This window comes from Caretta caretta, chromosome 11 (assembly GCF_965140235.1).
Source record: "Caretta caretta isolate rCarCar2 chromosome 11, rCarCar1.hap1, whole genome shotgun sequence".
NCBI lineage: Eukaryota > Metazoa > Chordata > Testudines > Cheloniidae > Caretta > Caretta caretta.
Window position 1 is genome coordinate 51,751,604 of NC_134216.1, and position 27,583 is coordinate 51,779,186.

A 27,583-nucleotide genomic window follows, 5' to 3' on the forward strand; every position below is an offset into this window, starting at 1 on the left:
AGCCCCAAGGTGACAGACCGCACCTCTCCTTCAGGGACCATGCTACTAGAAGGGATGGAAGCAAAGCACATGAGGCTCTGTTTCCCTGGAAACACAGTCAGGGGATCCTCACAGATTTTTCTGGCTGTCCCTTCATGTGGTCCAGGCTCAGAAGTTGCCTGGTTCGGTAGAAGGAGACTCCAGTTTTTAGACACGTTTTTAATGTTTAGGGGTTAATTTTCCTTTGTGTACGTCTCCTTAGTGTCATTGGCATCATAAAAGGAATGGAAATAGTTCCCAGAGATGATGCCTTGGTCCGCCTTTCTTGGCTGCTAGATGGTGCATAGAGGGAGACTGCAGCAAGAACACAAGTTAGAGCAATCCTTAGGCTACAGTACATGAGACCAAATATTCATTTCTCTTTTAGAACAAACAGTGTTTCATAAGAACAGCTATCTTCACTTCATAACTCTTCTCACTTAAAACAAAATCCAACCTCCCCCATGCATTCCTTTTTTTATTTCAGTACTAATCCTGCTGGCTCTAAGTTTCCAGAGCTGGAAACTGTGCCTGTTTCATGTCAGAATGACAATGGAAAACATGATATAACCAGTCAAACAACAATCGTTTGTTAAGTTTAGTTAGGGTAAACTTCAGACACTGGGACGTCTGGCTGTGTTTAGTGAAAATACATCAGAGGAGATTCTTTTCAGATTAGCTAAGAAACCACTTCCATTTTCCATAATTTTTCTCAAGTGCTGTAGTTTTATAAATGAAATATAAGAATGAGACTGAATACGACATGCACTGTAATAATACCTGCACTTTTTACGTACTTTGTTTCACACAAATGTTCTGTGAAAAGATGTTTGCCAGCGGACTGAATCACACACAAGGCATTAAACAACCTAAGAATATTTCTTTAAAGTAATGATGTTTATTTTAAGGTAGAATGTAGCCTCCTACTTTGAAGGCAAGTGTACACTGTGGCTTAGATGACTAGTTATGGCCAAAGGGGCACAACACAACCCACAAAGTGGGATGCAAATGTAGCTTTAAGGCCTGAGCTGTCTGTGTGCATCAAACTGCCAACAGCCCCAAGAGACCAATTTTGCAACTGGAGATCACCAGTCTGGAGGCAGCCCCTGCCTGACTGCCTTTCCCCATCAATGTTCCCTACATCAGCAGCTGGAGGATGTGGTAGATGCTACTACTTTGCTTCTGTGTTATCAGAGGATTCCCTCTTCCTTGGACTGATATTTCCATGGCCACCTATGCCAGCTTTAGGTCCAGTATCTTCCAGCAGTCCAGTGCAACGTGGTGTCACGGGAGTATGGATGCTTATTTTCAGTAGTAGATATTAAGGACTGAGTTGTGGCTGGAAGCTACATTCCAGGGTAATGCACTATTGGAGCTCCTTCCCAACACTGGTTTTATCTTCCACTCTGGGCCATAACTTGCTCCCACTGAAGTCAAACTCTCGTTGACCAGTGGGTGCATTATCGGGCCCTCTCTTGTGAATATCTCTTGGTTTTCATCCTCTATTTTTTTCTTCCTGATGTTTTCTCTTTGGTAGAGATGTGTGAACAAAATTGCAGCTCTTCTTTCAAAAAACATAACAGAAACAATTGTTCAATTGCACACAGTTAATGAAAAATATAGGAGGGATGCTTCATTGTTACTTTGCAGTTCAGTGTAGCTATTACATTGAACCCCAAAGAAACAATGAACTACACTGTCCATGTTTTCCTTGAACTATATACATGTGAACACAGCAATTGTGCTCTTTGGAAATCACTCTGATATTAGTGAGAGGCTCTTTTTGACTATTTGTCTATCAGTCTATGTTAGGATATGCTTGGCTCTGTACAGACTCACTGTGATTGCATGCCAGTTATTTCATGGAAGAATGGTCACCTGAAAGGAAACAAAAAGGCTATTGTAGTGGGAATTACAGATATTTGAGCATAGTAATTTAAAATCAGCTCAGATGTTTGTAAAATCTGTACACAGTACTCTGAACCTACTGTCCTTTTGGATGCTGCCAGGGTGGTCGTCTGTATAATAGCCCTCTTTTTAGTAAGAATCAAATAATGTATACAGAGAAATTTAAATCCAGCTGCATCTTTTCAGGTTAGATTAGCTGAAGAAAACAAAGTTGCTATAGGCTTGTTTCTATTCAAAATCTCCACTCTTCCAGTTTTCAGACCCAGCCCTTGAATTCACATTTTTCTAACATCCTTAACTGTAGGGGGATTGAGATCAGCAACAATGCTTATGCACCCTTTAGACGCCAGAACTCACTAGCAATACCAGGCTTTCTGCATTGTACTCTTTTACTAGCATTAGGACAGATATTAGTTAAGAAAAAGGATCTGAAATACTTAGAAGCCATGTAGCAAATTTATAGTTAACAGATGGTCCAAAAATTAGAAATGCCTTTGCCAACTGTAATAAAACAGCTACAATGGTTTGCTTTGTTAACTTTATAATTTTGACATAATAGTGTTGTAACCAAAACAGAGTTTTACAGCTAGCTATTTAATCTTGACTAGAAGAGATTCAAGGGAAAACTCTAGACACTGCCATACATATCCACTAAGAGTCCAAAATATGTATGGAGGCAGGTGAATGAACACAAACTGTTTTACAAATGAGGACAGAATGACACTGTCCTGTTCGTACAGAATCACATCGTTGACTGACCTGTTCCATTTCTGAAGCCTTACAGATACTTGTACTTTATTTGCAGTCACGGATATGATTTCTTTCTAGGGACAGTGTGCTGGACCTCTTTTTAATACATCATTTAAATATAAAGTACAAGAGCCAAATTCTCCACTGATTTACGACCCATGTCAATTCATTGAAGTCAATGAAATTGCACAGGGCATTATGTTAGTGCAGACCCCTGCTGCTTTATTCATCTCTGATATACTTCATCAAAGTCAGCGGAGTTACACTAGGACTGAATTTGCCTATTGTATCTGAAAACATAAATTGTGTTACCATATGTACTGCACAGCACTGAAACATTTCCCATCTGCTGACATCTCTTGAGAAAAGCATTGAACTAAGCTAGGTTCTTCCTGGCAGATCTTAGAAACAGCCACTAAATAAAATATTTAGCCCTCTCATTTGGTTAGAAAACATAATTTTCCATGCCTCATTTTGGCTTTTAATTACTTGATAGAAATTGCTTAGTTATGACCAGCAAAGCTAATCAATAAATAATTGGAAATAATATTTGTTCCGTTTCACAAGTTCAGGTTTAAGCTTTTAAATTGTAATAATTGGAGCCTGTCCTTCAAGCCTCTTAGTGCACCTTGAACTCAGTGGGAGCTGAGGCCCCTTTCCCCAACCCCCAAGAAAAAAAGGCCTGTTTTAAAATCTTTCCAGTGATTCCTGCTTGTAGACAGGTAAGAAATATCACAAGAACAGACTTCCTTGCAGTATTATGGCCTATCCATTTGCGGTCCCTAGGTACAGAGATACAAGGTAATGAAATACATTTTTAAAGTTACCAGAGCTTTTTGAAATGCCCAAGAACAGGTGGTTTTGAATTTGAGGTTAAGAATTTCTTATGTGGAGACATAAGGCATAATATTTCAGTTTCTCTTCCTAACACGGGTAAATGTCTATGAGTTTTTTCCACTCTCTGTGTTCCCACATTACTCTGATTTTGTCACATGACCCTGTGTGACCTTTGGTGTCAGTGACTTTAAGAAGCAGGCTGAAATCACTTGATTTCCAGTCATACAATCATGGATTGGAACAGATTCTCAAACTGATACAAGCTCAAAGCCCTGATGTGACTGCAACTGATTTTATGGATCAGCTTTTGACCTAACATGTAATCAGCCCTGGTACTAGTTAAAAACAAAAATATGCTAATTATAATGATGAACTTGTAGGCTGATGAATAAACAGGGTGTTTTTTATGGTGAGGGGGAGGGGGACACAGGGGGGAGATGGAGAAGGAGAAAACATCAAAATATACCAAGCTTCTTTTCACCCTCCTATCCTAAAGATCATTTTAGAGTCCCTCTTATAATACAGATATACAAATTTGAAATCTTAGCATAAAACCCACCCAATACGTGTATCACTAATTCCTTTCATCAGAATGGCATAGGGAATTCAGAAGAATGGATAACATAATTCTGTGAGCAACCTAGTAAAAAAATGGTTTGCTGTATTTAGCCTATATCAAAATAAGTAGCTTTTTATTAAATAAGTTTTATTGTTTGAAATACTCACTTTATGAATGAAGGCACAGTGTGATCATTTCTTTGTGCTTACCCCATTAAAGGTTCAGAAATGAGTGGAATATTTTGCAATGTGTTCATTCCATGTGTTGAACACCAATTGAAACCAGTGAAACCAGACTGTAAAAATCACAGGCAGAATATAGTCCTTCTTTCAGAATGACACCTAGTCTTGCATACATAGCTAAACGAGCATCAGACATTTTATTAAGAACATCACTTATGAATGTTAAAATGAAAGAATGACTGGATGACATAAAAAGGCTAGATTAAATACAGTGAAGTAGACGCAATTATTTTAAACAACATTACCACTGAGACAAACGAGATCATTAGTTTACTTAATACAAAGAACAAGATTTACTATTCTTAATCCAAACACAACTGAAAAAGGTAATGAAAGTGCCAATAATCTGAGGATTTGTCTACACTTACTGGGGGAGTGCCCCGCAGTGATCGATGCATCAGCAGTCGATTTAGTGGGTCTAGTGAAGACCCGCCAAATCGACCACAGATCACTCTCCCATCGACTCCTGTACTCCACCTGAACAAGAAGCGCAAGGGGAGTCAATGGGAGAGTGTCTCCACTCGACATAGCATAGTGTGGACCCCGCTGTAAGTAGATCGATCTCCCTCCATAGTGTAGACAAGGCCTGAGCATAAGAATGAAGGCATTCTAAATTTTACTGAGCAACAAATTGTAATCTGGTGATTATAACACACATCTTGAGTTTCTAACAAACAAAAGAGTAATGATAGCTTAAACTGCAAACATTTGCACTGATTGAAGGCTTGAAAGGGAAAAGAGACAGATGGGGTGGGGATCTCAAAAGGGAGAACGTTAGTTCCATGATATGCAATTCTTTCCACTGAGCAAATAGATGTCCTTTGGTCTCTATTGTGCATTGTCATGGAAGTGGGATGCTGTGTGCATCTTCTCACTGGGATAAGATCCCATCTCAAACTCATGAGGGTATAGCACCATTATTAGCACTATTTTGTACTACTCCCCCTCCTCACTGTGCACCTCTGTTGTGGGGTGAGGGGCTAGGAGAGCAGCTGGCAGGGGATCCATCAGCATAGGGCTAAATAGAACCATTTTGGAAGTCCAGAGAGTAACAGGAAGGCACTGGCCCTCCATCCAAATGTCCAGGCTTTGTGTGGGTGTCCTAAGATACCCCTCCCCTTACCCCCTCACCTTCCCCCCCAATCTCAAGACAACTATATGCTTAGAGAAATTAGCCCCTTTCCCACTCCATGTAGTGGCTAACAGCCTCCCTCCTGTTCCAATGGGATTCTCTAAGGAAAGACCACAAGATGAACCTAATTGATTTTCCTAGTCTGTGTGTGGGGTTCTTTTGTATGAGGATGACCTGGACCTAAATCAGCTAATAATGTTCACTAGTAAGCTGACATCAGAACTTATTGCTCTGGAAATCATAACTGTGTTGTAAAAAGAATATTATTCCTTTAGGTGTGGAATAATGGGCAGGCACAGATGGACTCTTTAGTCATCAAGCAGATGTCGTCTTGATGTAATTATCCTTACTAGCTGAGAGAAAGGGAAGAGAAATACCAGTTGTAGGCCCAGTCCTGGAGTCCTCTTTCAGGCTACATGCTTGTAGGATCACAATTCATTGATGATAGAATTGCTTATAAATAGCAACTTTATGTATTAGAGGGTTGGGTTTTCCCCCCATATTATACCAGCTAATCATTAATTTAGGACTAGCTTCTGCCACACTTACTCATATTAAGTTGTACCTTACTCTGTGAAAACTCCAATTGAAGCCAATGGGACCACTTACAGAATTAAGATACTGCTCAGTGTTGTGAGAATGGAAAAGTCTGATCCTAAATTAATGAGTAACCGGTACAATACGAAAACCAATGGAAAAATGACTATTTATAACATCAACTTATATCAATTTTCTGAAAACACCATCTCTTTCCACTCTCAGAAATTGCTCCTCTAATTAACTGTGTGCAATTCCTAGCGCTTCACTATCTAAATGCTTGAAAATGGCCTAATCCTGGACCTCATTGGTAGGAAAAATCTTCCTTGGCCAGCAGGGAGGGGGGAAGAGGGAAAAAGCTGGGAAGCAACCATCCATATTTTCCCCCTTTTCCAATCCCAACCCCCTGTCTCACCTGTTTCTCTGTGCTGGAACAGTGTGTTGCAGGGTAACTCCCACATAACTTCTACTCACAGTGACGTGTTCGGGGATATGTGTTGTCTCCTGTCTGTAGATGGTTTGCAGATCTCCTTCTTACTCTTCCCTACTGGGATGACTCCCCTTAGGACTGCTTAACAGGGTGCATAGCCAATTTATGCAGTGTGCTTAGACTTACTTGCATAGGATTAGGCCCTCAATTCTTTATTCTTCTCACAACAAAAACTGATTTCAGTGAACTCCTATATATGAACTGTCAGAAGGCCTATCTTTACTATTGCAAATGTTAATGTGTATCTGTATGCCACACATCCTACAGAGTTCAAAAACATGCTAACCTCTTAGCCCCTTCCAAAATCCCAGCCTAAGTGGATTGCCCGAAGTAGCACAGACAGTTTGTGGCAGAATCTACGACTCCTAACTCCCAATCCTATGCTTTAAACAATTCCCCTCTATGAAGTACATCCCTACTGTTTATAGCATGTCCGCTTGTATACATGGGAGAATGTGGCTTATCAAAATGGATTAAATTAGTTCTAGAAGATGACCATTTGAGGGCAATTAAAGTTGAGATAATGTCTGTAGGTCTTTTGTTAAAAAAAAAATCCCATCGAGTTAAAATATTTCTCTGCTTATTTCTCCATCTCTAGTTATAAGTCCTATGAAACAGAAAGTGTTTCAGACTTCTCCTGTACTTAGCACTTATCTAATTGCACAAAGTTCAAAACAGCTCAAAAATTTTTGGCCCAGCAAGCCAATGAGTTCATTATGAGTGCCCATTTGTTTCCATTACTGATCTTAGCATGGAATGAGCATGTTTGCTTTTCTTATAAACATCATCGTCATAACCGTCCGAGAGTCCATACCATTTGCTACAAGGTAGGCATTTTGGCATTCTGCTTTTTTGTTCAGTAAGTGGAAAGGAATGCTGTTTCAAAAGCTGGGATGGTAAAACTTGTTAATGTTCCCATAAATCTAGTCCAGAACATAGAGGAACTACAAAATCTTCCCTCTATATTAAACAACTTCTTTCCTTTCTACTTTATCCACATTTTCAATCAATGTTGTTTGACATTGAGGAAATACCTAATAAATAGAGCATTTTAAAAGAATTATAAAAGCAATGTTAGAATTAGCTACTTTAAGTAGCATGTAGATTAGATTTAGGTTTAGTGTCCCAAAATAGGTGAGAAATAAGAAAACATATATTACAAACACTTAAGGGGAGATTTCAAAAGCATCTGAGGGCCCTGACCCAAAGGCCTTTGAAGTCATTGGAAAGACTCTCCTTGGCTTCAGTGGGGTTTGGATCAGGCCTAAGGAATTTAGGAGCAAATGTCCCATTGAAAGTCAAAGGGTCTTGTACTCCTAAATCCCTTAGGTGCTATTAAAATCTTCCCTCATCCACTTTATGGCCTCAGTCTAACTCCCCTTAAAATAGTAGGAAAGGTTCCTATTGACTTCAATGAGCTTTGGATCAGACCCTAACAGAATAGACTTTTTCAATTTAGTTTCCCCACCCACGATTGAAAGCCCTTATGTAACGTACTGGCTTTTGTGTACATGGATGACTGCCCTCTACAAGTATATCTTCACTGCAAAAAAAAAAAAAAAGTGTGTGTTCTTAACTTGGGTTTACTGACCTACCTTAGCTAACTCGGTTAAATCAGCTGTGATTACATAGCAACTCATCTTTTCACTCAGGTCAGCAGCTTGTGCTAAAGCCTACAGGGGAACCTGGAGTTGAATTGGGATGGATGGAATCACACCAGCTCAGATGTTCTTGGTTTTCTCACCCTCTATTAGCTGGTCTGAAAACAAATTATAAATCCTGCTACTAATGCAGCTACTGGAGATTTCACTTCATCCAAAGAGGAGAAAGTCTGTGGTTTTGGAGAATAAATGTAGATCTTTCCCCCCCTTTCATATATATGTGGTTAGCTGAGGATCAGAGTGTCTGAGTAAACGTAAAGCAAAAAATGACGACATGACAGGCCAGTTCCTGAGGCCATTGAATTCAATAGCAAAATTCCCTAGTCCTCAGAGCAATCAGGATTATATCCCGTGTCACAGCTGTCCTCTCTCCTCAAGAGGATGTCCAGATATGCTTTCCTACTGTAGTTATCTGAACCCATCCATATATCAGCCAGATTGGATCCTTTCAGAGCAACATGAAGTATTTCCTGTCAACACTGCCTGTTCTGCCTCCACCCTGCTGCTAGCCTGGTTAGCAAATAGGAATTTTGGACTCCAGCTCAGAATCAATGTATGAGACAGGATAACACGTTGTGATTTCAGTGCTGGGGGAAAGCCTAGGTACTGCAAGCATAGAAATCTTTAAGATCTGAACACTTAGGAAATGTTGCACAAAAACTCTGAAGATACATACATTTTACAACAGAAAACTATTTCTATTTTGTAAAATGTCTTGCAGATGTTCAAGGATTTATTATTTATTTACACAATTGCTGGCAAGCCATCATAGTCATTCTCAAAGAACTGAAATTGTTTAAAGCCATTACAACTAGTGCTTTGAGAACTGGGATCAGATTTGATATTGGCTATTTGTTCTTGATACTTTATGAAATCTTAGTCTTTATATATACAAGTAAAAACCAGTAAGAATATCTGGTTAAGACAAATATTTGACTATTTCAGCCACAAGTTTAAAACTAGACGAGTCAGCCTTTTTCATATCCTTATTATTTTTATGTATCGCTTGTGAATGTTTTAGCACAGATCAGCTTTCCAGACTATTCTGGAGCTGTCTTTTAGTCTTTATGTGTAATGGATGATGCATTATGTCATAGCATGCTGACACACAGATCTACATCTGAGTATCCCTGGGGTGTTTTGAACAGGCTAAATCAACCCAGATGTAATTTTCCTCTGGAAAACCTATTTAATACTTTCATTCTGCCAAAAGCCTCAAAGATTTGTTCTGAGGTTCTTTCAGCTTATTTCTTAACTGATTTAATGAAATCCAGAAAGTTAGAAGCAAGTACGAAAGTCATCATAGCCAGATGTCTGTGTGCTCTATTCTTCTTTCTGTTAAATCATGCCATCTACTGTAAAATAAAAGAATGACAATGTTACAAGACTCTTTAGTGAAATCAGGTTTATTTATTACCATTAAATTATTTCAGTCATTTTATAAGACAATTGAAATTCCTTTGATTTTCATTGATACAATTTAATTTCATGGAGAAAAAATGAAAACCATGTTTTACTAATTATGAAAAATTGTGTTTTGGGACAAGGCCCTATTTTGTGGAAGCTGTTGAGCATAGCTGATTTGGAAATGAGAATTTTTCCACCAACAGTGATAGGCTATGTTAACTATGGGCCCTATCCTGCTCTCCACTGGAGCTGTGCCATTAAGTTCAATGGGAACGGGAGCAGGCCTTATAAATTTCTGAGACGAAAGTAGCAACATAATGTTGATGTAATAGGATTTGAGAAAACCTGGAATTGTGAAAATGTGAATCCTTGCACTTAACTTCCTGGAGAATATGAAAGTGATATTCTTGAGCAAGTGTAGTTAAAGACAAGCAGCAGTTGGTAAAAAGCAGACAAATAGAGGTATTTGGAGCTGAAAATCTCAACCTTAAAAAGGTGAAGTCAACAAAGACATTTTAAAATGCTTAGTTTTATATTTTGTATATATAAATGTGTGTGCATGCATGTATATATGCTCATGCACAAATATATACACATTTATACACTCACAATGGTGCACATGCACTCATCAGCACAATGTCCTTTAGCTATGGATAATGATATTTTTATTAAACCGTCCTGGGTAAATTATGGTTTGCCCTGGGCAGTGAACTAGAGTAAGAGAAAGGGCCCATTCCCTTCCCACAGCAAGGTGGCATAGGAAGCAGATACTATAGCTACAGAGACAGGAGGTACAAAGATGGGGTGAACAGCTCTGGAAGGGAGTATGCCCCTGCTCTCTATGCCCACCAGGCTATGCTGTGGGGCAAATCTGGCCATCCCTTTTAAAGAGTATAGCAAGATCTGCTCTTCACTCTGCTCTCCCTGGTGCCTGGGGTGGGGAGGGGGAAATTATGCCTCATTTGGGCATTGTTCCTCCAGATAGCACGCGCGCGCATACACACGCATCAGACAGTGACCCACCTGCTTGACCTCAGGAGCACTTAGCAGAGGCAACCCTGAGCCCCTTTGCATGAGTCATTAGTAATACTGTAGAATGGCTTTCATTACAGAATGCTACTCTTCTTGATTTTAGAATACACATTAACCCTTGCCTAGCGATGAAATGTTGTCAGCCAGTCGTCTTCTGAGAAAGCAATGAGTTCACCATTGCCCACTGGCAAATGTTTTGTTTTTTTCATTAACAACCAATTATGAATCAGCTCATTTATCAAAACATTTCTTATGGAAACATTCAGCAATTATCTAAGAGAATACCAGTTTTTTCCCCCCTTGTGGCTGACTGTAATGTCCTGACAGAATTGGCTCCTACAATGTTAGATGTGGGAATCCAGGCAGCCAGTTTAGAAGCTTGGAACAAAAAAACTTCTTTAGCTACATATAATGCTCAAAGGAGCTGTTTAAAACTAAAGCAAAGGAGCCATCTTGGATTTCTTCTGTGAGACAAGAGAATTCAAGCAATTGCTTTACTTTTTTGTTTTATTTCAGGGATTTTGCGAGGTAGGGCTCAGGTCGCTTTAAATTCAGTCAACAAAATGCCTACGTGGGAAGGGCCGGAGGGGGTGGGGGTGGGGGAGCTGGTGGTATCTGATGAAGTAGGCACATCTAACAGACAATGGACAGGGCAATGCACAGTAACAGAGGTTGAACATCCCTGATGCTCAGGCATAGGTTTCACTAGGAAAAGTAAAACTGGGAAGAAAAGGAGCTATTGAGCTGGGAGAGGTGGAGGTAATAACCAGCTCATGAAATGATGTAGCTGTCAGTAAATAACAATGTAAGACTCAATATAATTTAACTTCCACCCTGAAATAACAGATCAAGAATGCCCCTGTCCAGATAGTAGCCCCGGTACCATGTTCATGGTAGCCCAAATAATAATCTGAAAATTTTCACTCCTTCCTAAGCAGAGAAGCATCCCACATGAACATCCTTCCAACTAGGGCTTATCATGGTCCAAAGTGGGGGGAGGGTTTCCCTCCCTTAGCCACCTTGTTCCCTTGGTTCATCCAGCATCTCGACTGTTCTTAGCCAAGAAAAGAAGTAATATCTATCACCAGATGAGAACAGTTGATTGGTGTGAAGAGACTGGGAGCTCCTACTCAACCACAAGGAAGCACTCTTCTGCAGGGCACAGGAACACTACTGATGCTCTGATCAGGATCTCACTTGACTTGCAATATTTGCCAGGCACATAAGATACTCAGGTCCTTGATCAATGCTATTATTAGTGCTTAAAGTCCTAATGATAGCAATAATAAGAGTTTTTGCCTCAATAACCCCATTGCCACTACAAAAAAAATCATGACCTTACCTTTGCCTTTATGTTTATGTTTGATAAATGCTTCCAGTTTGCATCTGTCTTTATCTGTCATCAGTAAAGATCATGACTGCAGGAAGAACTTGCATTGTATCAATGCCGTCACTTAAAAAAATAATATAACTGTGCTTGAATCCTGCTTTACTGTGAGCCCAAGGAGATTCAGATGGAAACCTGTAACGTTACTGTTGAATCAAAACCATCTACTCCAGCCTTTGTAGCTTCCTGCAACATCTGACGACTTGTGGACAGTTCTGAAATATATTCTATATAGAGGCAATTCTGTTTGATGCTATTTGCTTGCAACAATGGGATTTGAGACCAAGCTCCTCAGCACTAAGAGCATGAGTTTCTGCACCACTTGAGCTAAAGGATCGAGGTAAATTTTTTAAAAGTCCAATTTTTGGAAGTGACTTGGGCACTAAGAGCCTAAGGCCTATTGACTTTCAGTGAAATTTAGGCTCCTATGAAAAACACAAAGAGCAACTAAGGCAGGGTTCAGGTGGTAGCTCCTTATTCAACCAGCCCAGAAGATTTTGGTTCCTTCCTACAAACCCCATCTTCTGAAGTTAGCAGCACAGCCTGCAAGTGACACTGTGTACCTGAAAAAACAGTGCACTGCTTTGTGTATTAAAGCAGACAAGAGGGAAGCAAGAGGAGAGGAACTTCATAGCTGACAAAGGAGAGAGATCAGGATGGTAGTAAGGGAGGGGAAGGCAGTAAGACATCTGGGGTTAGGGAGAGAAAGGGGTTAGGGAAAGAAAGAAGAGTTGGTGGAGGACATTGGGGGAAAGGGAGGTGAACAGAAGGAGGCAGGAAGACTAGAGGGATAAGAGGGAGTGAAATGGGGAGGGACCAGTCATAGGAGAATGCAGATGAAAAAGAGACCAGGAGTGTCAGTCAATAGAAGGCAAGGAGACTGAGAGGAGAAGCCATGGGAATGGGGGCGAGAGTGAGAAAGCAGAAGGAATGTAGGGTAGAAAGAAACTCTGGAGATAAGAATAAGAGGGAGGAAGACAGACATCAAGGAAGATGAAGGGAGTTATGGGAGTGGCAAAAATGCACTGGAGGGAAAGAGAAACTCCAGGCGGGAACTGGAGGGAGGAGAAACAGATCAAGGTGGGTGGGCAGTAATTGAGAACAGAGAGTACACTGGGATGCAAGCCAGGATGGAGAGGTATGGGGGAAAGAGAGAGGGAAGATGGGGTAGGAATAGAAGTTGACATAAACTCTGGCTCAGTCTTTCACTCAATGAGTAGGACCACTGCGACATTTGATGCTATTCTAAGTTGTCCATGTGACATCAGTGATACTTCAAGGGCACACCTATGAAATATATGTTTAAAAATATATCTGGAGTCCTTATCAAATCTATTGAGAAAGTAGCATAAGAGAGTGATGAATACTGGTAAAGTTATATAGACAACACACACTTTTTGTATTGATGAAAATTTAAAATGGCCATGTGGGGTTAGTTTGGATTTATGATAAATGTAGTGCTAAGTAAGTACGGAAAGTTGTTATTGAAAACAGTGGTTCTAAGGCAAAAGCAGACAGGCCTTTGCTGTAACAATACTTGAGGGCAACCATTACAGCAAATAAATAAAATTAAATACCTTACGTCACTGACAGGGATTTCCAGCTCGGTTTTCTATGTTGTTGACAGAATATTATGACTAAAGCTATGTGTATATTTTGTAACGAATAATCTCTCCAGATACTGCAACTACAGGGATTGTATGAATGCACAGACAGATCATTAACTTATTTTTGTATTTGTGAAATGGCTTAACTTGGAAAGACTGTGAATGACATGAACAGTTTTTAAAGCAAGAAACTCCATTTTTAAAGCGAAAATGTACCTTGTTTTTTTCCATACACAAACGTTCCTGGATCTAAAGAAAGTTTCACTTATTTGCTACAGTGAAGATGGATATTCATTTTAAAAACTCTCCTGAACCCAACCTGTCAAGTGCGTCCCAGTGTGTGGACTGTATGTCATTTTCAATGTGTGTGGAGAGTAGAGATTTTTTCTTTTTACTGCAGATCTTTGTGTATGCATGTGTGTGCACATGCACTAAAGTGAATAGTTTAACACTTTGGACACATTCTCCTATTTATTGGTGCTGTGGCTCTCTATTGCAGATTATACAATCATTCTGCCCAGGGGACCTGATCCAAAGGCTACTGAAGTCAATAGACTCTGAATGGCTTCAGTTGGTTTTGGATTAGGCCCACAGAGCTTCCACTGATGTCAGTGGGATTATCACCTGCAGATCCAGAGCAGACTTTGCATTTCCCAAAGATGAGCTTTAGGGTGGTTGGAGGAGAGGAGAATTTGGCCCCTTGTCATTAATAAGACATGTTTAAAACAAAACCTCCAGTTTTCATTTTCATTTTCAAAATCCCATTTGAAGTATTATTGAGCACTGGTGGTTGCTACACATCTTACATTTTCTTTCATTCCTTTTCCAGTTTTAGGGGCATGTACACATCTTGGGCAAGTGTATGCTGACAGGGATGTTTGGAAACCAGAACCATGCCAAATCTGTGTGTGTGACTCAGGAGCTGTTCTCTGTGATGACATCATCTGTGATGATCAGGAATTAGACTGTCCCAACCCAGAGATTCCATTTGGAGAGTGTTGCCCTGTTTGTCCACAGCTAACGCCACCTCCTGGAAGAGTAAGTGTAAACCGTTTATTTGAGACATGAATTGTCCTTATTCCAATTTACCCAAATCATTTGTCCATCCGTACAATTATGTACTTTAAGTACTCTTTATTCAGCCTAAAGCCTTTAATATCTGATAACTGTTAAGGATGGGCAAACCACTTTGGATGAAATCAGAACTAACCGAAACCTTCACTAAAACTTAACCAACCCTTTAATAACGTTCAAAAATCCCTTTCCCCCATTACTTTTCATTTTCTTGGATCTCTGTATTTCCTGATCCTAGCAGAGGATTGGAACCAGAAATGATGATAAAGTACAGTGGAAATGTTGTTGTTGCCATATATTCCATCCACTGAAAGCAAGAAGTCCCAGTAACCTCATAAGAAAGTTTTTTTTCACAAGAATTCTTGCTTAATTTTACAAATTCAGAAGGTTCTGATCAGAGGCGACCCATGCCTGCCAATATTGGGGGGGGCGGGGGCGTGGCGGAGTGAGGGCAGCCAGCTTCAGCAGTGTTACAAGTATGCTTAGTCTATGTGAGCATGCTCAGTACAAGCCAAACAGCAAATCTGGGGAGGAGGGGCCGACCCTGCCTGCTCCCACTCCCACGAATTCCCTCTAGTTCTGATCAACTTCAGAGAAGGAATGAAATGGTAGGTGCTTATTAGTAATAAAGCAGAACCACAAAATTTGGGTTGTAACTTTCCCAAAGTTCAATGTTGTTAGGATCCAGAGTTCAGGCTCAACACATTCTAACAACGCTTGCCAGATACAAAGCTCAGATCCAGATCCTAGATTCAGACTGAAATCTTCACAGCGTGTGGTGATGTTCAGATGCAGGGCTTTGATCCAGGCCCATTTCTCTATCACTCAAATCAAACAAAACTTCAGAATCTTTTGAGTTAACCACCAATAATGTGATGCACAGAAGTTCTGCAAACAACCTACTTTTGACGTAATGCTCAGTTTACATGCATGAAATCAAACACAGCCTAAGTGTTCAAACTAACTAAACTAAGCACTGTTTATAGCACCATGTGCCAGCAATGCCCCTCTCCCATGTACATTGATCAAACTGGACAGTCTCTACGTAAAAGAATAAATGGACACAAATCAGATGTGAAGAATTATAACATTCAAAAACCAGTTGGAGAGCACTTCAATCTCTCTGGTCACTCGATTACAGACCTCAAAGTGGCAATACTTCAACAAAAAAACTTCAAAAACAGACTCCAACGAGAGACTGCTGAATTGGAATTAATTTGCAAACTGGATACAATTAACTTAGGCTTGAATAGAGACTGGGAGTGGATGGGTCATTACACAAAGTAAAACTATTTCCCCATGTTTATCCCCCACCCCCACCGTTCCTCAGACGTTCTTGTCAACTGCTGGAAATGGCCCTCCTTGATTATCACTACAAAAGTTCCCCCCCCCCCACCCCTGCTCTCCTGCTGGTAATAACTCACCTGAAGTGATCACTCTGGTTACAGTGTGTATGGTAACACCCATTGTTTCATGTTCTCTTTGTATATAAATCTCCCCACTGTATTTTCCACTGAATGCATCTGATGAAGTGAGCTGAAGCTCACGAAAGCTTATGCTCAAATAAATTTGTTAGTCTCTAAGGTGCCACAAGTACTCCTTTTCTTTTTGCGTATACAGACTAACATGGCTGCTACTCTGAAACACGTAAATAATGCAGGCCTAATTTGCTACTCACACCAATTTTACATCATTGTACAGTAACTCCATTTTCTTTAGTGCTGCTGTTACTGATTTACTAGTGTAAATGAGAGGTCAGTCAGGCCCTACCTATTTAACTTATCATTAACCAATATTTAGAAGACAACATTATTTAAAAGCAGAAACAACAACAATTGAATCGGCTTGGGTTGATAAATTTAATAGTTTTGCAGGTTTTTATTACAATAAGAAATAATTGTATAGGAACTCATCCTAAATTTCTGGCTCAAGAAAAACTCCTGCTGAATGCAATATTTTCTGGGTAGCAATTAAAGGAATAGGCCCTTAAATTAGTAAAATTAATTAATTATGGAGGGTTGTGCATACATAACATTTGGATGTTCATTTTAGATTAGCGTCCCAAGGCAAGCGGAGAAAGAAAGAAGACAAAGATTATTTTAATATATAGGGATATATTATGACCTGGCTTACAACCTTATAACTCCATGAAAGCAAGTGGGTTTTCACAAGGGTGTGAATGAGGGCAGAAAGTGTCTTATGCAGACATTTCATTGAACTTTATCATGAGATTTCCTCTGATTCCAAGTTTGGACTGTCTTAAAATGACTAAAGAATGGCTGGCTCCAGCAATTACACAGCTTTCTATTTCTCACCATGAGTTCGTCTTTGGCTCCACTGGTGGAAGCTTGTGGTTTTTGTGCTGAAGCTCCTAGGTTTGGGCCCTACTTGATTAGCTCTGTGGCTTCAGACCATAAGGGAGATGTAGGAGGCTCCCATCAACCCCCCTTCTGTACTATACATGAGTCATAAGGCTACTGTGGGTCAGGATTGGGCATAATGAAACTTCACTCTGTAAAGTCTAAGATTCAGATCAATATCCACTGCTACAGTTAGAAATAGCACTAACAAAGAGTCCTATAGTCAGCATCTGAGGATGTTAAGGGTCACTGATAATTATGTGTTGAAAATCAAATAAATACTTTTTTTCTGGGAAATGAAGCTGAAAAGATTTGTCTCAATTACTGATATGTGAATGTAATGGATTGGAAGGGAAACACGAAATATATTCCCAATGCATCTCCATCGTGAAAGCACATAGGGTGAAATCCTGGCCCCACTGCAGTCAATGGCAAAGCTCCCATTGACGTCAATAGGTCAGGCTTTCACCCACAGCACCTGTGTCAAGAATAGCCACTGCATGTCACACTATTGATGCTCTGTGATGATGCAATTTAATTTGGCAGGAGAAACATAGTTTTAAATGTTGATGTGGAAATGACCAATTTAGTTTAGAACAGCTATGTTTCCATTGTTGTTTAAATGGTTTTTCCTACCTGTTAAATATGCTGCACTTTATCTATACTTCTTGGTTTGATTCCTTTGTATGTTTTATTGTTTTGTTTTTCTAGCCTACTAGTCCTCCCAATGGTGTTGTCCGAGGCCCCAAGGGAGACCCGGTAAGTGATATCAGATTCTTCAAATAAATTTAAAATCACAAAGGGCCAAATCCTGCAAAGTGCTGTGTGTCTTATGCAAGCTGGTGAGAAACCTCAACTCACATTGATGTCTTTGTCATGGAGGATTGGGCCCTAAGATTATTGGACTCTGTTGGCCAAAATCTGCTCATAATGTAAATTTAGGATAATGCCATTAGCTTCAGTGGAGTTACTCTGGATTTATACCAGTAAAACAGAGAGGAGAAAGGAAAATTTGGCCCAAGGTGCATATAAATTTGTAATCTTTTTAAGAGAGTTTCTGCACAGTAGAAAGAATTCTTCTGTGTTTCATTAACAGTGTTCCTTTTTATACTGAGCTGTCGATCTATTTTTGAATATTTGTAGCATGTACAAGCCAGTCACTACAATCAGGCTCAACAGGCAAAAACGTTTTTCCTTGTATGTATTTTTGTACTTCCTCTTCTCTTTCTACTTATTTGAACTGTAAACTGTATTTATATTTAATAGAAAAAAAATCTCTTTTACCATGGACACTATCATCTATTCATGTACCCATCCATATGGGAGCAGATCTTACATCTGTTAACTTCAGCATGGGCAGGATTTGGTCCGTAGTGCACCGGATAGCAACATATTGAAAGACAAATACAAATATGAACTCTTGTGTATTTTAAACTTTCTAGGGTTCTCCTGGAACTCCTGGCAGACCTGGAACACCTGGCTCCCCTGGACAACCAGGCAGTCCCGGCTCTCCTGGCCAGCCTGGAGTCTGTCAGTCATGTCCCTCTATAAATGGAGGAGTAAGTCATAATTATTACATTTAGCTCTGAAGATGTTGCTTATAAGCTCTAAGATGAAACTGTCACCCACCCTACATGTGGGGTGAAATATATTTATTCCACTGTGCACCCTACCTGTGTCATGGGTCTCTGTGCAGCAGGAAGGCTAGCCTGAGTAGTGCTGATACTTCTGTTCTGACATGGATGGGCTCTACAGATGGGTAGGGAGTGGAAAAATCTTGATTCTTCTTCCTACCCTCAAAACACCAGCCAGCATAGATGAGCGGGCACTGTTAGCCCAAAACAGATTAACTATGGTCTACACAGATCAGAAGATCCCACCCCCTCCCACATCTATCATCGAGTGATTTATTAAGATGGAGGCAGAATAAGATGTAACACACAGATATTTATTATGCCACTAGTCAGTAAACTAGACAAGGACCCCTTTCAGACAATAAACAACATAAGCAAGACACACTTGGTTGTTAACAGTTACCAGAGCGTGAAGCTTAGAGTCCTTAAACCCCCTTAACCTATGGATGTAAAACAGAGGAAAACCACAATGGGTATTATAATACCATATCCTGAAGACAGGGACACAATGACAAAAACTCAGGATACTGACAGGGAGAGTGGTTAAAATCAGGGGCACTGTACACCAAACAGGAACTCAACAACTGGGTATTCTTCTCCCTCTGGACAGGTCCTCCGGGCAGGTCTTCTCCCTCTTGGGAAGATCTTCTCCCTCAGATAGGTCTTCAGTGCTTGCCCGCACGGTCTCTGCTTGACCTCGTAGTCCAGTGCAAGTATGTGCTCACTAATGGTGGGTAGCAGTTGAGTGCAAGTATGTTAATAGAGACCAAGAATCCAAAGTCCTGTGAGTTCTGGTCCCTCTGGGACCCCTGGCAGCTAGCTGAACTGTGTGGGACACTGGCTGCCACTCAGATGGACAGCCCTGAGTGACAGGCGTGCCACTCACTAAATAACCTGCTGTTGCTAGGCAGATTATGGCTGCCACTCTAACTGCCCTGACCTTTTCCTGCCTTAATTTGAAAAAGGCTGAAAGGGCACTAAATCCTCTGAGGAGAAGGGTATCCAAGGTGGAGACTTAGCTGTCCTTTTACAAATCCAAGATGGACATTACATAAAACAGGTCAGAAACAGATTTTACCTAACATTTCCCCTCCTTGAAGATGTTACTGATTTACAAATAACTGTCTTCACACCTGTATCACTCAAGCGACAGGTACTCTGGAGAATCTAGACTTGTTAGCCATCTTTCAAAGCTTTAACTTTACCCATCCTATCACCATGAAAACAAGGATAAGGGTAAGACCTTGAATAAAATAATCAAAATAACCGCAAAAGGATGCAGCATAATGTGCCAGGCCTGGGACAACTCTGTGGAAGTGGCAAACAGAGTTTCCCGCCAATGGGCAAAACTTGAACTTTTTACCTCTCTTTTTAATCTGTGCAGTGGAGTGATGAACTGATATCAGTAAACTCTTGCCCTCCTTTTCCAGGTCTTTTACTAAGGCTTCTAATTCTGGATGCTGTATTAATTGCTGTAGTACATCGATGTTGATCCCTATGTTCGTAGGATCAACGTGTCTATACAGCTGATAGTGATGGTTTGCACATTTAACTTCTCAGATGTAAGCATAACATCGCGTCCTTGTACAACAAGTGCAAAACATAGATAGAGATTCACATTTGGATAATTTTCAACAGGGTAAAAGAAGTTCACAAGGAACTTCCTACAAAAACTTCTTAGCACAAACAATTAATGTTGATCACAACAACCTGAGACTGGCTGCCTCAGCGGGGTCCCAGATTATAATGACACTTGCCCTGATTGCTATTAAGGCAGATATGGGGTCCTTGATAGACCTCTGTGGAACATATGTATCCATGTTCCTCCTCCCAGACGCATGCATATAGATTGACAGAGTGATATACCTCTTGCTCTCTGAGTGCCCACTTAGGGATATCTATGGGTGTCATTATGGTATTATTAACTATTATTCCCAAGGGGATCAGGGGATATACCTAATTAGTGCTGGCATTAGCAATAGTTAAGAAGTGAGCCATGATTTCTCTTGAGTCTGGATTATAAACAAAATCCTCCTTCCTTTGACCTCTATGGAAAAGTCTCCTATTGACTTCAGTGGCGGTTGGACTAGGTCAATAGAGGTGTGGTTTCAAGAGGAAACTTGGGAGCAAGCTCAAAAGGAGTGACCCAAGCTCTGTTAAGATGTTACCTGATAACTTGTCTGGGGATAAGAGAAGAGAGGATGGAAAAGGGCAGTTGGTTCCTCACATCAGGCAGATCTATAGTACAGTACAGGGTCAGCTGTATAGGCAGCTAAAGTAATTCTGACCACCAGGCTAGGCGCAAAAGAAGATGCTATATGGGCTTCCATTTGGGATGACTTTTGAAACATGGAGAATTGTAAGTGTTAGAACATTGTGAAACAGCTTATATACATGAGTTATTTCCCATACAGTGTGCCATATGAAGTTTGTATGTTGCCTGATTTGATTTATAATGGACTCTCTTGTTTTGATCTCTCTGTTGCAGAATTTTTCTCCTCAGTATGACTCCTATGATACCAAGGCTGGTGGTGGTGGACCCATATATCCACATGCTATTGTAAGATAGTAACCTTTTCTCTTTCCCTTTTTTAAGAGCACCTTTTCCTTTTGTAGATTGTATTTTTGATATTTATGCCTTTCCCATTGAACAAATAAGGTTATTTATTGAATTGCTGACTGCAAATGGAGTAAAGTTTAAGGAAGAGTTTGTCCTGGAAGTATCATTCTAGGGTGACTCCAAATGGATAGATTATATGAAACTGCATCACTTGATCCTTTACCAGTTTTTCTCTTCATCTCTCCATCCCATTTCTGGATCTTCACTCTCTGCCCTTCCGCCCAGCTGATTCTCTCTCACACATACCTCTTTCCTTATTTTCATCTCTTCTCCTTTCTATATTCTCCTCGCCTTTGTTCCCTGCCTCTTCCATTTTCTACCTCTCATTATGTTTCCACTAACTGCTTTTCTTTCCTCCACCCTGAATGCTTTTATCTGTCCCTTCCCCTTCTTCTTTCCGACAGCATTCAAGACCATTCATGCTCAATGTAATCCTCTATCCCAGTTTATATTTCCACAGTTCAAATATTGCTCTATGGCAAACCAATATATTCCTTTCATTTTCTTCCTTTCATCCCAGATGCAGCCAGAGCATCCGACTGTGATCTTTGCTACCCACAGCACTTCAGCCTATGCACTCAGGATGCTGAATCTGCCCATTAGACCTGGCACAAACTTTTCAATTTTTTTTAATTAGATCAAAGACACATTGGATGAAACAATCCTATTCATGAGTTATTTCCTCCATAAAGTTCATCTAGAAAACATATCTGCTTAATTTTCTCTGTATGTACTAGGTTTGTAAGGTCATTCATCACAGCTAACATGGAGCATTCTTACAAGAGTGATATTCCATTGATAGATACAAGTGCCTTCTGACAGTGTCATGGAATACTGTGCAATCTCTAATGGACATTGTGAACTATTATCTGAAATTGGTTGCTGCTTCATTGGCTACAATCATTATTTCCTAGTCTACATAACAAGGATTGTATGTCACATGCTGTACCATACGAAAGCAGCACCAAACAAACATGTTATTTCTCTGTGTTCCATCAGATCATCGTATTGAATGAATGGTAGACTTCTTTTTACTGAACTGCAGTTCATTATTTTCTCAGTTTTGTTTTCTCTCATTTGTTTCTACCTCACTCATTCGTTCATTCATTCATTTTCAGTTCCTTACAGATTTTACTCACAGCTTGTCATATTGTATCATCTACATTCTGCTGCTTGGCTTCCTAACATGAGAACACAGATAACAGAGATACATTTCAGTTCAACAAACATGGTTGCTACACTGTATTTTGGCATTTATATTAAAGATACTTAGATTTCTTATATATGGTTCAATGGACACGGGGCATGTTTTTAACATGATTGAATCGCCTACATCCTTTGCTGTCTGTTTTTGCCATACTGTGTCCTGTCAAATTGTTTTACACTGCATCATAGAATAAACTGATGTGATGTGAATAATAGACACATCTAAATGTGCTATTCTGTGATGTATTATAAATCTCAACAACATTTGATTTTTGTTTTACTAAATTCTTGCTGTTAATTCAGGTAAATACTTAATCCAAATAGTTGGAATGGCTAATGGACTTATCTTTAGTGCAAATATATTTTCCTTATAGGGGGTTAACCATGACTGGTATTTCATTATCCACACATCTCTCCACCATTGTTATTACAATGTCTTTTCACTGCATGTAAAGACACTGTTGGTCTTTTAACTTTACATGTCAATTTCTCCTCATTGGCTTTCATTTCTCTTACATAATAACTGTTCACTTACTGTTTCTCTGAACCAACCATAATTTACAGCTAAACAATTCCCATTTATTCACAGTTTGGAGACACTGCTAACAAGCAAATGCCATTCTTAACTATGGATTTATTTCCTCAGTGTGTACTTTGAAAAATAACATGTTTTGTTCAGTTTGTAGCCATGCATGGATGCAGCACCAATCCAATTTCCTTTCATGTTAAATTGGTTCTAATAATCACACATATGATGATACAAGCAAGTAGACTGACACAGTTCTAAGCCATTAGGTATACTTTCTGATTGAGACACAACTTCTACTGTGATTTTCTTTATCAAATCTGGACAAATATGTCAAATAGTATTTATAGTGGTTGGATTAATCTACTGTGGTGAAAATGAAATTGATATGAAATATATTCTCTGTGTTGTAAATCATGGAATATTACCTGTTCTGGGAAATATATTATCTATGCTGTAAGTCATGGAACATATTTCCTCTGCTGTGGAATGTATTATCTATTCTGTATGTCATGGAATATTTTTCCTCTGCTATATAATATAGAATCCATGCTGTAAAGCATGGAATATATTTCCTATGCTGTGGAATATAATACTTCTGTTGTAACTCAGATACACCCACTGTATTGACTATACCACATCAACTAAAGCTTAACTGAAGACATTTTTTTTATTTGAATAATTGAATGCAGGTCTAGCAAAACATAAGCAAAGCTTGCAGTTTTTTCCTCATGTTGTTCCATTGCTGCATGCTTCCTCGTTTGTTGCTACTTAACTTATCAGTATTTAACATGCAATATTAACATACTTGTAAATCTTAAAATTTTCTGGGACAAATTTTGCTGTTACTTGCACCCATTTAAATCTGAAATAACTCCACTGAGTTCACAAGAGTTATTTCGTACGAAGAGCAGAATGTAGTCCACTATGTCCTTTGACTACCCTGGATGTCATTTAATTTTTATGGTGTAGTATTGTACCACTTAAGAAAATCAGTGCATTGGCTAACATTCATGAATCCCTACCAAGTATCAGAAATATAAACTAAAACAGTTAGAAGTCCGAAGAGGTGTACAGGGGAGAAACCTTTTCACAGCATGAAGGTTATGTTGCCGAAGCACAGCCTGCCCTAATGGATTGTACATGTGCATGTAATACCAAGCATACAGAGAGAAGAAATTAGCATCTAACAAATGCTGATTTTACTCTCAAATTAGTTATAGAAATCCAAAAGTGGCACAGGTAGAATAACCTGTGGGTTTACTGGCACCATTTGGCTCCACCATACTGGGGCCTGGGTTAAGGCGCCATCTTGGACATAACTGTGTCCAGAGTAATAGAACTCATTTGCGTTGAGGAGATGAGGTGCTTGGGTCCATTAAGGGAGCTGATACTCTTTTACCCTAGGAATATTCCTTGCAGCAGATTTATGAAATGTCCTTGGTATTTGCCTTACAGCAAGTGGTTTATCCTTCATTTTAGCTGGACAAAAGGCAATATGACAACATCCTTTGGCGGTTTAAATGTCTAGAGGAAAGAAATATTAACCTGGAGTAAAAGGGTGGAATCAGAAGGACCCCCTTCTGGGTCAGTTTAGTCAGAGCCTGTATTGTATGACTGCAGTATGCCACTGCAAAACACCAAACAAATTTGATTTAAGTCTTTCCTGGAGAGATTGTAAATGCTGGAGATTATGAGCCACAATCAAAACACACTGCATAGCCATACAGTAAAAGTACATTCTCTTTCTGCTGGATTTCTCTAAGATACTAAGGTTAAAATTTGTTACAGTCCTCTCATTGCTGATAGGAAATTTTCCACCATCTTTACTCTATTTCATTGCAGACTTCTGCTCTACAGCAATAGGCATCCATACTGAACTGTCTTTTATTGTCATTCCTGTCTATGGTTATGATCCTAATAAGGATTATAAATAGATTTTGATGTAATGACTATTTTTATATATACATTTTAGGGTGGTATAGGAGCCCCCGGCCCACCTGGCCTGCCTGGCCCAGCTGGTCAACCAGGCCCACCCGTAAGTAAAATTCAGCCTTGCTATGTACCTCTTGCCCCCTGAAATATACAGCCCCTATTCTCTCTCCTTGAATTTGGGTATGTTTTCAACCAACAAATCTAGATGCTGAGAATTTTATGAATATGTTGTGTTCTTTTATTGGTCTGTAATATCTCAGGAACAAATGATTCAGTACCAGATTCTGCCCTTCTTAGACCCCATGCATTCCCACTGAAATCAGTGGAATTATAGGGCATGTAAATCGACATAGACTATGACCCTTAAAGATGCCTACATTCCAATTTTACTTATGGTCCACTGATAATGCTCCAGCCTCTTAATTCATACATACATTTAACAGCCCTAGTCATCTAAAGTGAATCTGGAAATTCCAGTGCATGTCCAGCCATATGCTATGGGCTTTGGATTTTTTAATATGAATCTCCATTTAGTGGAGTAGTTTCAATCCATATTGCACAGGGGCTTATTTCAATTGATTATTTGATCCTGTCAGTTTGTTTCCCTTTGGTTGTTCAGTAATTGTTCTGGGTGAATTATTTATTATCATTATGAGAGTACTGCAATATGTAGCAACTTCCTGGAGAAAAAAATAGTGATTTCTCAGCTGTGTTCTTCTACATATTAGGGTACTCATGGATACCAAGGTTCCCCTGGTGAGCCTGGACAACCTGGCCCTTCTGTAAGTATCACTCTACATTACTATTCGCTTAAAAATCATGCTCTTGCAGGCTTTCCATAGGCATATGCCCACCTTGCCTGAGTAAGGATGTTAGGATTGATCCCTTAAGAAATGAATTCATAGAAGGAATATAGTCTATGCAACCTTTTAAAAAAAGAAACAAGTCACACCAGACTTTTCAATAGAATGGTAATAATCCATATGAATACATGTGAGAAAAAATTACTTCACTTTGGGTCTGATCCAAACCCCATTGAAGTCAAGTGTAATCCTTCCATTGACTTCAATGGGCTTTGGATCAGGCCTTATGAAAGGAAGACCCACAGAGAAGCAATTTTTTCTGTACATATTCACTATGGACCAAATTCAGTTCCATGGTGCACTAACCATTAGGGATGAGCAGTATTTGATGCAAATACTGCTCACGAAAATAGAGATAATTTTGGAAACCCTTATAACAATTAAACCCATTGCAAATTCTCCTTTTCATTGCTGATCAAATTCCTCTCCTATTTGGCTGAGATTTATCCATTGGTTCACACATTCAGATACGAATCTCTCATTTCACTCCTGTGGGCTCACCAAAGTGACTGGAACTTTATTAAACAATCTATGACATTTAGCTGGTTACTGCTTTTCATAAGCCTACCACAAATAGTAACAGGAAGAACATATCTGTGATGCATTTAACATTTATGGAATAATTTAAACCCACGTCAGCTGAATACTAGATAGGACAAAAACCTAGGCAGAATTGAACAGAGGTATAAAAATAGTGATTGCATAAATGGTGATGCTGGTAAATCCTGTTGATGTCAATGGAACTATGCCAATATACACCTAAGGATCTGGCCCAATAATACTTTTAATCCCCAAAACTGAAAGTCTCCCTGTTCCACTGAGAGTGGGCATTAAGCAGTAAACTACGTGAGGGTTTAGGGATGGAATTAACCCTGCTATCTATGGGTTGCCTGTGTACCTGCAATGCATTCCCTCCTTGGCCACTGTTCCAACTCATGGGCATCAGGTTTCTGATTCCTGGATCTACATAGTCACAAATTATGGCCTTTCTAGTCCATAGAATCATAGAATCATAGAATATAAGGGTTGGAAGGGACCCCAGAAGGTCATCTAGTCCAACCCCCTGCTCGAAGCAGGACCAATTCCCAGTTAAATCATCCCAGCCAGGGCTTTGTCAAGCCTGACCTTAAAAACCTCTAAGGAAGGAGATTCTACCACCTCCCTAGGTAACGCATTCCAGTGTTTCACCACCCTCTTAGTGAAAAAGTTTTTCCTAATATCCAACCTAAACCTCCCCCACTGCAGCTTGAGACCATTACTCCTCGTTCTGTCATCTGATACCATTGAGAACAGTCTAGAGCCATCCTCTTTGGAACCCCCTGCCCTGCTTTCAAACCCTTCTGCAGCTATGATTTGGAGACATATAGAGGTCCACTCTGTGGAGTGCAGTTAGTCAAATGCCCCCTTGCCCACCATTGTCATGAGATGCAGCGTGCCTTGGGCCAGACCTCCCCACTGGGTGGATTTAACCCTGAATGACTGCCCACTGTATTTACTAAAGCTCTGTATTGCAGCTGTGCAAATATTTTGTGACATTTTAATACAACTGTTATTTGTGCATGATGGAAGGAAATTCATCTTTATTTTGTTTTCAGGGACCTCCAGGACCCCCAGGATTAGTAGGCCCAGCTGGTTCCTCAGGAAAAGATGTAAGTTCAATATTACTGTATATAATGGAGGAGGATCAAAATTACTGTGTGGTGTTATTAAAGCAGTGTCCCTTGGTACTACTCTGTTTAAGTATCTTTCAGGCTAGCACATGTAATCCCTTGATTTGTGGATTTCATAATATGTCTGT

General features: G+C 39.8%; 1 protein-coding gene across 1 annotated transcript in view; it reads left to right on the top strand.

Annotated features, from left to right (window-relative positions):
* The window catches only part of COL3A1 (collagen type III alpha 1 chain), a 69,494-nt gene that overhangs the window by 7,474 nt on the left and 34,437 nt on the right, over window positions 1–27,583 (top strand). The window contains exons 2-8 of the mRNA XM_048869429.2: window positions 14,397–14,605; window positions 17,713–17,760; window positions 18,444–18,560; window positions 21,124–21,195; window positions 24,963–25,025; window positions 25,651–25,704; window positions 27,381–27,434. Of these exons, the coding sequence (XP_048725386.1) occupies window positions 14,397–14,605; window positions 17,713–17,760; window positions 18,444–18,560; window positions 21,124–21,195; window positions 24,963–25,025; window positions 25,651–25,704; window positions 27,381–27,434 (617 nt within the window). The remainder of the gene's footprint in view (window positions 1–14,396; window positions 14,606–17,712; window positions 17,761–18,443; window positions 18,561–21,123; window positions 21,196–24,962; window positions 25,026–25,650; window positions 25,705–27,380; window positions 27,435–27,583) is intronic.